Source organism: Ptiloglossa arizonensis, chromosome 6 (genome assembly GCF_051014685.1).
Source record: "Ptiloglossa arizonensis isolate GNS036 chromosome 6, iyPtiAriz1_principal, whole genome shotgun sequence".
In the NCBI taxonomy this organism is placed as follows: domain Eukaryota; kingdom Metazoa; phylum Arthropoda; class Insecta; order Hymenoptera; family Colletidae; genus Ptiloglossa; species Ptiloglossa arizonensis.
The window spans coordinates 20319764-20335691 of record NC_135053.1 but is presented as its reverse complement, the minus strand read 5'-3'; the positions used below and the strand labels follow the sequence as shown (position 1 = coordinate 20335691).

At 39.4% G+C, this 15928-nt stretch overlaps 2 protein-coding genes across 5 annotated transcripts in view; one reads left to right on the top strand and one right to left on the bottom strand.

Moving 5' to 3' along the window:
• The window catches only part of LOC143148233 (uncharacterized), a 47248-nt gene extending 41173 nt beyond the window's left edge, over window positions 1-6075 (top strand). For both annotated transcript variants that reach the window (XM_076314361.1, XM_076314360.1), the window contains exons 7-8: window positions 2972-3203; window positions 5947-6075. In XM_076314361.1, the coding sequence (XP_076170476.1) occupies window positions 2972-3203; window positions 5947-5978 (264 nt within the window). In that variant the 3' untranslated portion in view covers window positions 5979-6075. The remainder of the gene's footprint in view (window positions 1-2971; window positions 3204-5946) is intronic.
• Window positions 6076-9314: 3239 nt separating this feature from the next.
• LOC143148232 (facilitated trehalose transporter Tret1-like) lies at window positions 9315-13339 on the bottom strand. 3 transcript variants are annotated; one of them, XM_076314359.1, is made up of 4 exons: window positions 13238-13339; window positions 12901-13167; window positions 11057-11480; window positions 9315-10069 (listed from the first exon to the last, which is right to left on the bottom strand). In XM_076314359.1, the coding sequence occupies exons 2-4, from the start codon at window positions 13135-13137 to the stop codon at window positions 9429-9431; spliced, it is 1302 nt and encodes a 433-aa protein (XP_076170474.1). In that variant the 5' UTR covers window positions 13138-13167; window positions 13238-13339; the 3' UTR covers window positions 9315-9428. The 3 variants fall into 3 exon arrangements, with proteins under 3 accessions (XP_076170474.1, XP_076170471.1, XP_076170472.1); XM_076314356.1 differs by having other exon boundaries at window positions 12901-13163; window positions 13238-13313; XM_076314357.1 differs by having other exon boundaries at window positions 13242-13290.
• Between the last annotated feature and the right edge of the window lie 2589 nt (window positions 13340-15928).

Sequence of the window (15928 nt, the reverse complement as noted above, 5' to 3'; positions counted from 1 at the left end):
CAGTACTACATTGAACAGTACTTATTTAACAGTATTTATTGAACAGTACTTATTGAACAGTACTTATTGAACTGTACTACATTGAGCAGTACTACATTGAATAGTACTTATTGAACAATACTTATTGAACAGTACTGCATTAAACAGTACTTATTGAACTGTACTACATTGAATAGTACTTATTGAACAATACTTATTTAACTATACTACATTGAACAGTACTACATTGCACAGTACTACATTGAACAGTACTACATTGAACTGTACTACATTGAACAGTACTACATTGAACAGTACTACATTGAACAGTACTTATTGAAGAGTACTTATTGAACAGTACTACATTGAAGAGTACTGTTCAATGAGTTTTATCGAACGACGAGACTTACTGAATAATCTAGTAAATGTATTCGTGTCTACCAATAGTATATGTATTGGTGTGTATATTGGTATCTCCCGTTGGAAAATCGAATCATCTCCCGAGGAACAATGCGAGTATAGATAGATTCGCGTTGGATTTCATCTCGCCTCGAATTGATCCTATAATTACACGACACCGCACCCTGCTGAATCCTTATCTTTGAAATTTAGGGGACCGTCCTCTCCCTTCTTACAAGACACGCTACCGGATATAATGTTATCTCCTCAGTGATGGCTAAATTAAACGTTACTGATTTACGTTTCACCTCGGCGGTCACGTATTTAAAATTAAACTTATCCCATCGGTGAGATAATATTAAGGGTCGTTCGGCATAGAAGCTATTAATACCAGTGGAACTAGTTCGTGGTGGAAATACGGAAGTGGTCCACCATAATTGCGTTACATTAATATCCACCACGGGTCGATATTACAGCGAACAAGTATTAATAAAAAAAAAAAAAAAAAAGTAACACCGAGAGATAAATATTTTAGACCTTTTTGCGCGCATTACTTTCTATTAACACGAGCTAATGAAATGTCAGTTGTTTTTGGAGGATTATCGAGATTGTTAATATTCTTGGGTGTGGAATTAATAACGCGTCGAGTCGAGTATAATTTTGCCCGATGCGAAATGAATTTGCATCCCGTCGAAGATCGATAACGAAATCGAGAGAAATTATATTTCCGTAGATAGAAGAGCGAAAAAGAATTCCAGGTAAATATTATATTTATTTCGGTCTTCACTTTTAAGTGTATCTCTTTCTATCTGAATTTATACAAAATATAAAAAATATAGTTTTTTCGCGAATCATCAAGATCGTTGATATTTCTACAAACAGAATTAATTTGCGTAAATAGTCGGGTATAATTTTTCTCGATGCAAAACAAATTTGCGTGCATCGAGGAGCGAAAAAGAAATGCGCAAATTTACGCGCGTATAATTCGCAACGCATTGGATCGGGCACGTAAAAACAAATTTCCCGAATAATCGTTTTCCTCTCGTCGAACCACCGACGGAAACGATTAAAATATTCAATTCCCCGTGTTAAATTATTTTACAAAATTACCAATTTTACCTCAATTTGCCAAATTCACCGTTTCGTTTCGTTTTGACAGATTTATCGGTGTCTCGTCTCGCGCGTATAAATTTAACCAGCGCATCGTTCCCAATGTGAAAGATCTCCGAACGCGTGCAACAAGCCAGAACCGTCAATAATTATTCTCGATAACTGATTACAGACCGCTGACAACCGAGTATTGAGAGTTCTTTCAATTTTAATTATTTATCGGGACGCTGTAATACCGTGTCCGTGTTCGACACGCGGCTACAAACACACACATACAAACACATATGCAAACACACACGTACAAACACACGCACACACAAGGAGAGAATTCGATCATGGCTCCAGACTCTGATTAATGTAGATTGTTCTACGGATGACGTTATACATGAATATCGGTACCCAAATCGAACTCGTATGGGTATTATTGGACTCGTCGAAAGGCGTTTGACGTCGCGACGTCCTTCGTGACGAAGGTTCCTCAAACAAACATTATTCAGGTCAACAGACGGTGAAAATTAACGATAACATTGATCCGGTCGTAACGCGGGTTCAATTTCAAGAACGTGACTCCACGTGCGTGATTCTATCGATTTAAAATTGCATCGAACCGGATCCGGAACGCGAACATAGGCGACGACTTCGATTTTTCCGCGATCGATAGATCCTACGTGAAAATCGTAATTCAACGAATTTGAAATTCATCGTTGAAATGAAATACGATTCACGGGGGAAACGATCGCTAAGATCGCGAACGACGCCCTCGAATTATCGGATAATGGTTGTTCGTGTGAAAACGTTGAACGACATTTCCATTTATAGCACCACCGCCCCAATATAAATATCACTTGAACGTTCAGTACGACAAAGTTAACGCCAACTATCGGTCGCGTAAAAATAAAGCCCCGTACGATGTAAAAATATTACTTTCGCGCGAAACGCGCGCGACTATTCTCTTCTTTTTTTTTCGTAGCACACAACGGTGGATACATTGTTTACAAATTCAGAAAAAAATCCAATCCCAAGGAAAGACACTTGCGGCCTTTGGATCGTTTATTTTCGTCGCGCGTTTCAAATATCACACGCCACTTGGTTGAAAAACATATTGACCGATACGTTTTATTATAGGCCGTGTATCGCGTTATTTTACGAACCCGTATCTCTCCACGATTGGGACGATACTTTTTATCGTACGGGGTGACCCTTTTTGTGTATAAATAAATTTATCCCAGCGGATGGTTACCCGAAGGTGTCCTTTATTTTCTCAGATACTTTCCCCTCGTGACTTTTTAATTTCCACGAAAGCGTTTTGTTTGTTTTCGTTTCATCGTGGACTCGATTTTAATCGTACGCGAGAGGCTGTCGGTCTCGAAAATCGGAGGTTTCTCTTTCGAGAACGAGCCTGTGTACCTCGCGTCTGTTTTAAAAAGAACCTTCGTGGCCGGCTGCTAATTACAAAATAGGTCTTATGAAGTGTCCTTTGAAGGTTCCAGCAGTGAGGTACGCGACCCAGCCACCGACCACGACCGCTACATCTTGCTTGAGTTCTCGTCGGGCAGCGACCAACAACGAAACCAAAGCGACCGCAACACCGACGCAGAGTTCCACAACGGGACAGAACGCTCACTCCTTGGAGAAAAGTCCTGTCGCGAGACGACCACCCAGAAAGCACGTCCAGTTTCCAGACACAGCCTCGGAGAGCCCCAAAGAAAAAACTGGTAAGCGCGTTACCGTACAGACTAGAGTTGTGCAGCTCAGAGTGGCCCCAGTAACCATGGTAACGCCCCCACCACTTGCGCCGGGCCTACCGCGAGCTACGAACGAGGGAAGTGGAATAAACGCAATAGCCGCGCTCCAGTACTGCGCCGCCGGTTGCGCAGTGCGGGTCTGGGCCGAATGTATCGGCCGCTCAAGGTCACTCACTATCCGCACCACGCTCGACTATCCAATCACTCTGTGACAGGATCCCAACTTGGATTTACTTCCCAAGATAATTGGAATCGCGATTCGAAGAAGGTTCCTCGCGAAATTAATTGCGTATGAATCTATTCTTTCAAAGTCAATCGGTTTTATAAACAATGTAATTGAACGAAATCTCCACCGCTGTATTTTACATTCTTGTTTCTTTGCTCGTAGGCAATTCTGAGCCATAGAATCTTTCTAATTTCGTTTGTATCGTCAATTGGGAAATAGGTGTTTTATTTGATAGTTTATTAGTGCAAGACGTTTTGAAACATGTAAATTTTGTTTATTTACACGAACGAAAAGGGTGACATCCCTCCTTCCGAAGGGATTGAACCGATGTGATTTGTATCGAGGAAAGTAGCTACGAGAGGTCAATTAATTTTGTTCCAATTATAATTTTCCATACGAGCGTGCGCGACAGTTCCACTTTAACTCGTTCGAGCAACAGTTCTGTACGCTTTAAAAATTCCTTTCCACGCGAATTCGTTCCATAATTGCAAGGATCCGGTTCGTATCATGAATACTGGATACGGAATAGCAAATAATCTCGGGATTTGTAGATTTAATAAAAATGTTAGCTTCTTCCGAAGAAATAATTCAAAGTTTATCCACCAACATTGCTAGACTGTGGATTCAAAGTGAAAACAATGTCTCTAACTATTTATAAAATAGACGATTCTTCTGTTTCTTTTTTGACCAAAATTACGATTACACCGAAGCAATTATTATTTCATCGATCGTTCTTTTCACGAGTTTAATGTATACACTTCGTTTTACGAAAGATACCGCTGGACTAAAATATTAAAACTTTATTTTCTCGGTAAATTTGTTTCCCGATATTTCTCGTTTTTTCTCATTACTCTCCGTATAATCGGTCGCGTTTCCCACAAACGCGTAACACCCAGTCGTAACAATCGTGTAACCGTGTACAGGATGGTCTGAATCTACGGTCGAATTCCTCAAAAGTTGATCCTTGACAGTTTCCGATTCGACACAGAGCTGTCCACGATAAACTCGAACGTTCGAAAATAAACCGTGTGTTTAAAATCGCGCACGAGAAACATAAATAACGCACGTTTACAAACCGTCGACTCACTGTGACGTTTAAACACCAAAATTGGTGTAGCCAAACTCTAGCGAACCACTCTTTACAATTTAATGCCCGAAACCGAGTGTTTGGTGGCGTTTACAAGCTTGATTACACAACGTTAACGAACTTCACCGTCATGGAGGGGGGGGGGGGGGGATTTACACGCAATACCCACGGCAAATTATGTTATCGGAAATTGATCTGAAAATTACATGCTTTCGTCAACTAATTTCGGTAGCGTTCAACCTCAAATCGATGGTTCGGCCAAAAACTAAGTTCAGTCGTGTCGGATAAATGATCGCGGAGCGCTTCGGTTATTGTTTCGCGCTAATCTCCGCCCACTTTGGAAATGAACGGAACTACAGACTTCACTGTTGTAACAGGAAACATACCGTCCATATAATGCGGAACTTTGGCCTAACAAAATGTTCGTACGATAGAACTTTCGCGTAACAGAATGTTCATACAATAGAGGTTCTCATCTCAAGCACCTCCTGTGAATACATCTCGTGAACACGGCGAAATAGAACATATATTTGTACAAACTTTTCTCGTTGCTTTTAGGTGCCAAATAACCCCTCGAAATATTGCCCACTAATTGCGCTCTTGTATCCGGGGTATCCCAATATCGATACTACAATCAAGAAAGAGATGAAAAAGTCACCTACAAAATATACAATAAAATTTACCCGTTCTTTGTTTTCGTAAAAATGAACCTTTGGTATTGTTCGAATACGTTTCTCCATTAACAAAACAAACCGTGTAAAAAATTACTCGTCTCGTTGGTAAACTCTCTCCGAGCAGAGATGGACAATAGCACACTGTATTAACGAAAAATCGACCTCGGATATAATCTCAGTTGCACCCTCAGAGAATAATCAAAGTCCATTCTCTCGAAAACAAAGCCTCGAACATACAAACTTCGTTCGATTATATTTTCGATTTGTTTTTTTTTTTTCTCGTAGAATCAACCTCCCCTGTCGATCATAGGATCGGTTCGTACTGATACACAGTGTACTCGTGGACCAATTTCGGTAACGTTCAAGCCCGAATCGGTGATCCACGCGAAGAGTAAGTTCGCTCTGTTGAACGAACGACCGCGTAGCGCTTCGGTTATTGTTTCGCGCTGGTCTCCGCCCCCTCCTCGAACAAAGGAAAACCGATCGTTTACGATTTCGAGGGAAGTAAATTACCACGAAATTCCCTCGATCGTTCCCCGTGAAATAGCGTTAACATCGAGGGGATTGGACGGGGGACTGAACAGAGGGCCTTTGATCTTGAAATTGTATTCCACGAACATCGTTCAATGTCTTCGCTACCTGTCCGCGTTATTGTTGCTTCGCCGTTGTGCTCCAATCGAACGTTGAACGAATCAACGTACGGGTTTCCCGGTCCGTGTGTTTCAGAAAGTACGATCACCGTACTGGTGCCGAAATAGAAGTCCCGGAGACCGTAGAGACGTACGCAACAACGATCCGGACACCTCGTTCACGAAGCTACCACCGAATTCCACGCACCTGGGGCCTCCGTGGATGCATTCGTTCGAGATCGATGCCAATCGTCGGACCGTTTATCGAGAAATTGAACCGATGAATAATAATTTATCTCCGCGAAAGAATACTACGATCTCGCGTCCAAACGCGAGAAGGGACTATTGCGTCTGGTTTCTTGGCCGATGATCGTCGGTTACGTGGTCGGGCAGCCAGTTGCTAAATTGCTTCCAAGCAATAGAATCTGACCGATCGACCCCTCTGCGAGCGTTCGAGTTTCTCGCGACATCGTTTATCGAGTTTCGAGGACGACCACGTCGGGACTTTGCCTGGACGATTTGTCATCGGGGCAGACGTTATCGTTTCGAGACGATCGAGAAGGTACATTTACCGAGGGGGGACATTGTCTCGGGTGGTCTACGAAACTTGGTTCGTTTTCCGGTTTTAAGACGCTCGCTAAACGGGGGAAAACTCGTCCGGGTTGATTCCTAACCGACAAGCACGTTTTCGACGTTTCCGAGAATCGAGGCTCTCGCGTTAACGAATGGACGCACAAAGTGGTAAATTAGAAGTGGACGAGTTTCGATGAAGGGACAAAAATCGGGGAACTTGTTGAGTGGCAATGATTGTCTCGAGTTCTCGAAAAGGAATTATTTAGCGAATAGTTGAGACGTGTTATCGAGTACAAGATCGGGAAAATGGAAACGTTGCGGAGAAAGGTTTTCCGGATTAGAGACGAATGAAGAAAGAACGCGAGAGAGAAAAGATACAGGGAGGATTGTGCGTGCGATGCATTCAACGTGAAAGTGTCGCGCGTACTAACGCGTTGCCCGACAGAGACGAAGTGAAGCGATCCCAGCCGAGCGGCGGTGTCACGTGCCGCGCGAAGGACCGTCGGTGGTGGGGGGTGGGCGGAGCTTGCGGAGTACCCCTCTCGCTCCTGCACCGTCCCGCAAATCATCTCGACAGCTTGCACAGTACGCGTGGAAATCGGCCGGGTGTGGTGGGGGGTCCCACGACGAAGCAGAAGGGGTCTCGTGAGTCGCGAGTTCCTGTTGCGTTCAATAATACATCTTAAGTAAGGTAAGTGACCCCAATTTTACCGGTGCTCTTAAATTCACCAATTTTGCCGTAAGGAATTCATAATTTGGTCATTCGTATTACAAAATAAGAACAGCGTCCAGAGAGAGAAACGTTTAACGACTGAAAATATAATATATTGGCGAATAATGAACATTTTTTTACACGATCGGTCTTGTTTTTTGCTCGGTCGATACACTTTTCGGAATTGATGAGTTAGTGACTTTTAATTAATTTTAACATGTCGTTAAATTACATTCTTTTACTACTTTTTATTTCAATAAGTTGAAAATCCTTTTGTCGAAAGACAGAGCACTGTAAGCTTCGGATAAGACTTTGATCTTTGGTAAGATATTCGCTAATTCACTTAATTGGTTTTCGCAAACATTATGCAACGCTTTGACGGTAAAACGTTAATGGTAAAATTTGGGTCGCTTTATTCGATGAAAACTTTAACAGAAGGCAAACAAATCAGCAAAGTTTCCTCGATCGATCTAAGAACGATAACAAGAGACAGGTGGGGGAGAAAATCGAATCCAAGGGTATCGAATCCAGTGAATGAACATTTGCATAACTCGTGGATCGACATTGACGTTTCGCGATTCGATGACGATACTATTCGTCGTGGTAACGAGTCTTCCCACTCGAAGACGAACAATTCGAAAACTTAAGAAACAATCTTTACTTGTTCGAGGCTATCGGGACGTATTGTAATTAATTTAACTCGAAGGTGGTTGACCGTATTTTTCTATTGTATATTATCAGACGAGAATATTTTCCGAGCAAACAGCGACGAATACGATTCGAATATGATCGATTCGATTAGACTCTTACGAGCTCTCCTTCTTCGGTTTTCGTTGCAATTCGTCCGGATTCGCGAACATTGTCCGCTTAAAGTATAATTCGAAATTCGAACAACACACAGACGCAATCACTCGATTGCCCCGGACTGTTCGCATCCTCGAATGTGTATATATTATTGTAAATTCGATCGTGTTACTGTACCTGTTTGTATAGATTCTGAAAAAATGACTTTTAAAAGGCTGTTTGAGAAATTTTCAATAAATAATTTATGTGGTTTTTTAATCCAGGTTTCGCAATCATTTCAAAAAACCAAAGAGACTGAAATTTAATTCAAACGATGGAATTGATATTGTTATACTGATCACTTACACGCGTATAGCAGTTTTAATTGTCAGTGGCGTCAACTGTGAAAAAAAATTTTTTAAATAATTTCGACACTTAGAATAATAACAAACCATCGTTTCACAGGTTTCGAGGAATTGTACATCCACGATTATTTACAGTAAATATTGTGAGAAAGTTGTAACACAATTACGTACATATTTCAAACGTATTTCAAATTGAAAAATTTATTTCTTTTTTCTTTATCTTATTTTCTCAAAGTATATACTGCTGGATTTTCAAAATTAAGAAAATTTCACGGTTATCGCAGTGGCGAATATATTTTTCCCCGAATTCTCCTCGTTTTTTATTGTTAGAGAATTCCAATTTGGAAAAAGAAGTTCTTTCAGTCTCGTTAGATCGCTCCAGGTATGTATTGAAACATTCATCGTGTTTAGCTTGACTTTGATCGCCAAGCAAATCAGAGTTCCTAGTAGAGATGTATAGTCTGTGAAATTTATCTACTAGTTTTATATAAACATGGCCAAAAAAAGAGACAAAGGATAAAATATCCACGCGTTTCATGGATCGATGTACGAGCTGATAAAATTGTACATACGTATTTGATACGAGAAACTTTAAACGCTATTTTCTGGTTCAAATAATCACTATAGTGATTCAAGTTTTATTTAACCGATCGACACCAAATTTGAAAAGAATCTTTACTGAGTATTTATCACCTGAATGAGAAAAAGATGAGAAAAAAATGAACAATCTAACTTTGAAATTCCGTCAATTTTCAATATTTTCTCTCGATTTTAATATCAACTAAAGCCACGTTCGTACCGAATAAAATAATTTCTGATTTTTTCATTTCGGATAAGATCCTAAATAATTCAGAACTTTCTTAAAAATATCTCAAGAAACAAGTATCAGTCTAGACTAGACCACCTTAATCGAACTCTTTCTTCGATTGTTAATTAATATTTTCGAAAGCTTACTTTTACTTACAATCTAAACATAGACTTTCATTCATAAAACTACCCTTGAATTTTTCCATTTTACACATTTGTACGAGTACTCCGCAAAGTTTACAATTTCTTAAACCTGTGGAACTTATCGAAAGTACCAAAATTTTCTTCACTAATTTTACCATCCCCCTTAGAAACATCCACCCATGGATCACAACGCTTTTAATACCTCGTTTTGGAAACGATCTTCTCCTGAATCCTCACGAACGATAATTTCCTCGTTTCCGGTAGATAGAATATCAGATACAGTATACTGAAGATATTCAATCCGGAGACGAGCCAGAATGCAGCGTACATGCTCCGTTGAAACGCGACGACGCTCCAAACGTACACCATAACAAACGACCACACCGAGTTCCAACAGAAACAGAGACCCACGCAGGTTGTTTTCGCGTACATCGGGAAAATTTCGTTCGTCACGATAAAAGGCACGCTACCCAAACCCAGCGATATACTCGTGGCGTAGAACACCATGGCCACCAATGCCATCCACCCCAATGATCCAACCTCGATGCGATTCTCTTGTATGCAGAAATAAACGCCCAGGATGAAGCTGCAGGTGATGACCCCTACAATCGAGATGATCATCAGAGGTCTTCTTCCTAAACGATCCACGTGACCGATGCAGAGAAGATAGGAGAGCAGATGTATCCACATCAGAACGATGCTGAAGTAGGATACTGGCAGATGATCATCGTGGATGTACTCGAAGATCGTCTGGGCGTAACCGATCAGAATTATCGAGCCCGAGAACGCCTGTATCGTCATGATGCACACACCGATCAGGAGAGATTCTTTCCCGCCTGAAAAATTCAAAATTGTACAGCTCGTTCAACGAGTGGAACGCTTGACAGCGAAATTAAGGGATCGAAACATTATTAACGTTTGAACGGTCGTAAATTTGTGAGAGATGATCGAACGGAGGTGTTCTTAGGCTCGTTCTAGAGGGAAAATCCTCTATTTTTTCATCTTATGATTGAGACCTGCACACGGTTTGGTAAATTTTGTTCGCGATTGATTTTAGAATAGGTGTAAAGGTGGAAGTTTTACCTTTACAACGAACTATTAAAAGTTGGCGTACGACTCTTTTTCGTCGATTTATCGCACTTTGAACGAAAAGTGGGACAGTATCTACGAAGATCTGAGGATCGTAAGGAGTGGTGGGGATGATTCGGTACGTTTTACGGAGGTGTAGACACTGTCATTTATCGAGGAGGTCGCTGTACAGCTAAGGGAACGTTATCCAAGGTGAATGGAAAGAGTAGCGGAGATAATTTTGTACGTTTTATAGATAGGAAATCACCGCCATATATCGAGGTAACTATAGTGCTGAGAGGACATTACCTACGAAGAACGTAAAAAGTGGTAGGGATGATTCGTTACGTTTCATACAGGGAGAATGTAGCTATTTATCGAGGAGGTTACTGCACAGCCAAGAACATTGTCTACGAAGTACATAAAGAACATAAAAAATAGTGGAGACTATTCGGTAGGTTTTATAGAGGAGAGAAGGTCGCCATTTATCGAGGAAGTTACCGTACAGCTAAGAGGGCATTATCCACGGTGAACGTACCGAGTGGCAGAGATAATTCTGTTCGTTTTATAGAGGTGCAACGTGGTCATTTATCGAGGAACTTACCGTACAGCTAACAGGACACTACTATAATTCGATACATTTTATAGAAAAAGAACGTGGCCATTTATCGAGGATACCCCGTACACCGTGAAGGACGTTATTCACGATGAATTATTTACACCAACGATGACACCTCCCCGACAGCGTGCATTACCTGGTTGGGTGATTAGATGAAGAACGGACGAGAACACCCCGCTGTTCTCCGGCTCGCACTCCACCGATCTTATTATGGAATCCATTTCCTCGGCGGAAACCATCGGGCCGCGTAAAAATATCAACGAGTCCATGGCAGCCCCATAACGCTTCCGGCGCAATAGATAGTAAGGTGTTTCGGGTAGCCAGACGAACAACAGGAATTGCACCGTCGATACCGAGATCGCCACGTAAGAGTACTCCTCCATGCTGGTGAACGAACCCACCACATAGCCCAGAAGATTACCGCAATAATCCATTAAAACGAAGCAACTACCCAGAGCGCCTCGTACGTGCGGTGGGGCTATCTCTGTCACGTACATCGAACCCGCTGTGAAAATTATGCCACTGGCAGCACCGCCTACGACCCGTGCCAAATACAGAGTCTGAAAATTATAAAAGCACCGACACCGTGATACACGGTCACGGATTCATCAGGCTGTGCGAAATTAAAAACCTCATCGCCCGTTTCGCGGTTCGGTTCTCCCGCTCTAAAGTCGTGTACACGCGTGTGCAAAGTGGTTCTTCGAATTTTTTACTCGAGTTCTTGAAATTTTTAAAATTTCAACGGAGAATTATTGACACTGACGAAAATTTCTGTCATTTCTGTCATTCTCCAGTGATTCATTGAAACAAGATGGCGCAGAAAATTCAAGGACAAATTTCTTTTTAAATTGCTATTCAAACTCTAGAATTTTTACAGGAATCTTTTTTTCTTTTACAAAAAAATAATACAATATTGTATTATGGATATAAATTAATTTTTTTATTGTTCTTCGAACTCCGGAATTTTTTTTTTTAAATAAAAATTTCTTTTTAAATTGCTATTCGAACTCTAGAATTTTTACAGGAATTTTTTTTTACGATACAAATTTCTTTTTAAATTGTTATTCGAACTCTAGAATTTTTACAGGAATTTTTTTTTTTTTACGATACAAATTTCTTTTTGTATTGTTATTCCCATTCCGGAATTTTTCTTTTTACAATACAAATTTCTTTTTGTATTGTTATTCCCCCTCCAAAACTTTCTTTTTTTTTACAATACAAATTTCTTTTTAAATTGTTATTCAAAATCTAGAATTTTTACAGGAATTTCTTTTTTATAATACAAATTTCTTTTTGTATTATTATTCCCACTCCGGAATTTTTTTTTTTTTATAATACAAATTTCTTTTTATATTGTTATTCGAACTCCAGAATTTTCATAGGAACTTTTTTTGAATTTTCATTGTTATTAAAATTCTGACGAAGATCCCTACAGTTCTGTGATGGTTCTTTGAGACAAGATGGAAGAAAACTTGAAGAAGAAATTTTTCAATTGTTATTAATTTCTCAGAAAAAATTCCAAAGGGAGAATTTCATCATGTAAGATAGTGTTATTCGAATTCCAGACTTCCGACGCAGGAAAAGAAAAACTTAAACGAGCGAATTATCGGTAAGTAGACAACAGAGTCGTTAAGATGATAAAATACACAAGTCGAAAGTTTAACTCGGCCTCTAACGAACAATTGTATCGCGAACAGAAACCATTTTGTCGAAACCGACGATAGTAAATTTTCCAAGAGAACTTCGTTCCCACATGAGAGTGAAAAATGCACCTACGACCTTGAATTTCGAGATCGAGGTGAATTTCGTTGCGTTTATTTTTCTTGGCGAACATCCAGCAATAGAATATGCACTGGATATCAATTGTTCAACTACTATTGTGACTAACTCGAAAATTAGAGTTACGAACGAATTTCTCACTCTCTCGTCGATCACTCCAAATGATCGTGAACATTTAGATCACTCGTGCTTGTGACTCACCAGAATCGATCTCCCCAATAATGTCAAGAACCAACTGCAAAGTGTAGGGAATATGGTCGCCAATATGGCGAGTTTTCGACCGGCCAAGTCAACGACGAATATCGAGATAAAGCATCCAAAGGCCATTCCAAATTTGAACAACGACACCATCCAAGAGGCCTCGTCCTTGGTGATCCTCAAGGTCGAATCCTCCGCCATTAATTTTGGTATCATTGGTGACGTCCATCCCAGTAACATCCCCACGGTTAAATGAGCCAAACTTGCTATCTTCGTGCAACATTTTTATCAACGTTATAATCCACGAAATTTTTGTTCTTTTTTTTATCATTTTTCTTACCCACGAATGCCACCGCGCAAAACTTCGCGTTCATGGTCCCGTGCTTCCGCGAGTTTAACGAGAAAATGACGTATTGTCGCGGCTCGTACAATAGCATTCGAATACAAATTACCTAATATTCTTCACGATCGAGGACGAACGACGTCGGGTTTTAATCGTCGAACTCGAAGAACGATAAGAGGTTTCGACCGTGTACGTAGATACACGCGAGCAATAATTACTTCGTCGTATAAGTCGCGCGACTACGAAACGAAGCGTAAACAATCCTCGAAGGTCAATGATCCTCACCGAAATTGAAAAGATACTAAAATTTTGGAATATTTTAGAAGAAAAAATTTGGAAAAAAAATTTAGAATTTAGAATTTTTGAATTTTATTTTCTAAAAATTTAATTCTTGGTCCAGGTAATTGGATAAACGATTCGAGGAGGTGAGGGAACAATTCGATTTCAGAATCGTTCGAATGACATTGAAAATGAGACTCGAGAGGCGAAGAAAAAAATTGTGCCTTTTACTTTCACAATAGTTGCAACAATACTGAAAACGTAAATTCAATTCTCGCTTGTATAATACAATCCTCTCAATAATATTTAAAACGAAACTCGAGAAGGTAAATTCTCGCTTTTATAATCCTTGAAATAATATTGAAAACGAAAGAAGTCGAATGTATTTTATTTACATTTCTATAAAAAGGGAAATTGTACACGTTAAATATATTTGCAATAGAATATTACAGATGAAAGAATCTACTCTACATCATTATTTTCATAAATATTTCTCTCGAAATATACCTTACAAAAAAAGCACAATCGAGAAAAAGAATTTTGGAAAAACAACACTACGTGGAAAATTTTTCCACCTTCGTACTTATTATACACTAATTATCGGATATTAGTAAGGATTTTCTGAATGAAATTCAATCAAGAATTATGACCAGTATTTTTTACAATTATTCCCGAATATCTTCGCAAAACTGTAATTTAACCAGTTATCGTTATTCGTATTCAACGAGTTCCATTGTTTCGTTCGTTCTGGATAGAATGATACGTTCTCGCTCGGTATTGGTGAGGATGGAGAGGGGACAAGTGTACGCGTTTTGGAGAAATAAACGACTGATCGATGCTGCATAAGTACAGCGTGCACATGAAATACAAGTAAACCAATAACGCGTGCCTATAATCATCTTTTACGTGCACACGCAATGCCGCTCATGTGCACCGTCCTAGGTGGTGTGTTTACTCACAGTTCACGTTGCAGGTAACGACATTGATTACCCGGATGTTAATTAATACCAGCTACGAGCAACCGTACCGTATTAATTCCGTTACGTTCAATTTGTTCCCGATGAAATTTCATTGAACTTCGTCGAACACGTTCATACATATACAGCGGCCCCAAAAAGTAAATATTTGCACGCTGTATCGTAAAGAAATTCCCCTTACCTGTGAGACTGATTTCAACGAAAGTTTGAGTGCACGTAGAACATAATAGTGCATACACCAAGTTGTTCGATAAGTTGTCGTTTTTTCCACTGTGAAAAAATACTGTGACACTTCAACTTTGAGCAATTGTAAATATACGAAAGAGTCGATGGATCTACGTGAAACTTCACAAATGTTCATCGAACAGGGGTATAATATTTAGAAAAATAAAACGACGAACTTAATTGCTCCATTTTTTAACGAACAATATTGTACATGTATATAATATTTATATACGATATTCTACGATATTATACATGTTTTTGTCCATAGAAAATTTCTTTAAGAAGGTGAAATTAAATCCCGAAGGTTTTAATTTTTTTTCTTTTTATTTTTTTTTTTTTTTCATTTTTTAAATGCAACTTTTCATGGGACTTTTTTGCAACAGAACGATAGAGCACTAAGAGCTGAACATTTTTCGTGTGAAAAGTTTTGCTCTATTTCACACTATTACAAAATCGTATTTAAAAAATCGAAGAAACTTTCATTTTTTTTATAACTTCGTAATTATGCGAGATACAACAAAAATTTTCTAACAAAAATTATTCAGTTTTTAGTGCTTCGTCCAAAGAATTGTATTGAAACAATGAAAAAATGTTGATTTTTCGAGTCTTAATTTTATCCTCTTAAGGACACTTTTTGTTAACAAAAAAATTATGTCACACGAGGCTCAGTATGTTTTATATGCACACAAAGTTTCATTGAAATTAGGCTTTTGGGTTAGGGGAATTTCCTCATAATATAATGTACAAATACTTTTTCGATACATTATATATATATATTTTTTTTTTTATATCTATATCGAATTGCTCGATGTACACGTTATAACTTATGTCAACGTTATTGTGCCAACATTCGTCACTCGTGAATCATCCGTCACGTGGGAAAATTATTACTTTTGCGCGTGTTATCGCGTTCATCGACAATCGGTGTCGACGTGGCGGATATCACGCGCTCGTAAATAATTTAACGACAAATAACTCCGTTTGCGAAGGTTTCGGTACGTGATCAGTTTTGTTTCGTGTCGCGAGTGATTCAGAATTTCGTAAATTTCAACGAGCGTCGAAAACTTCTGAAACTCGCCGCAGTTAAATACAAATTGAATTGAAAGAGTATCGAGAATTTTTATTATTGTTAACAATCACAATTATCGGTTTCGGAAAGAGAAAAACGAGAACGTAACCGGGATATTTTCGATCGAAGCTTTTGCCA

Excerpts from the sequence above, each read along its gene's own strand:
- LOC143148232 (XM_076314356.1), bottom strand. The coding sequence starts at position 13,271 with ATGAACGCGAAGTTTTGCGCGGTGGCATTCGTGG. Across the intron at positions 13,164-13,237 it reads TTGCGCGGTGGCATTCGTGG|CAAGTTTGGCTCATTTAACC; the intron begins GTAAGAAAAATG and ends GCACGAAGATAG. Across the intron at positions 11,481-12,900 it reads TATTGGGGAGATCGATTCTG|ACTCTGTATTTGGCACGGGT; the intron begins GTGAGTCACAAG and ends TATAATTTTCAG.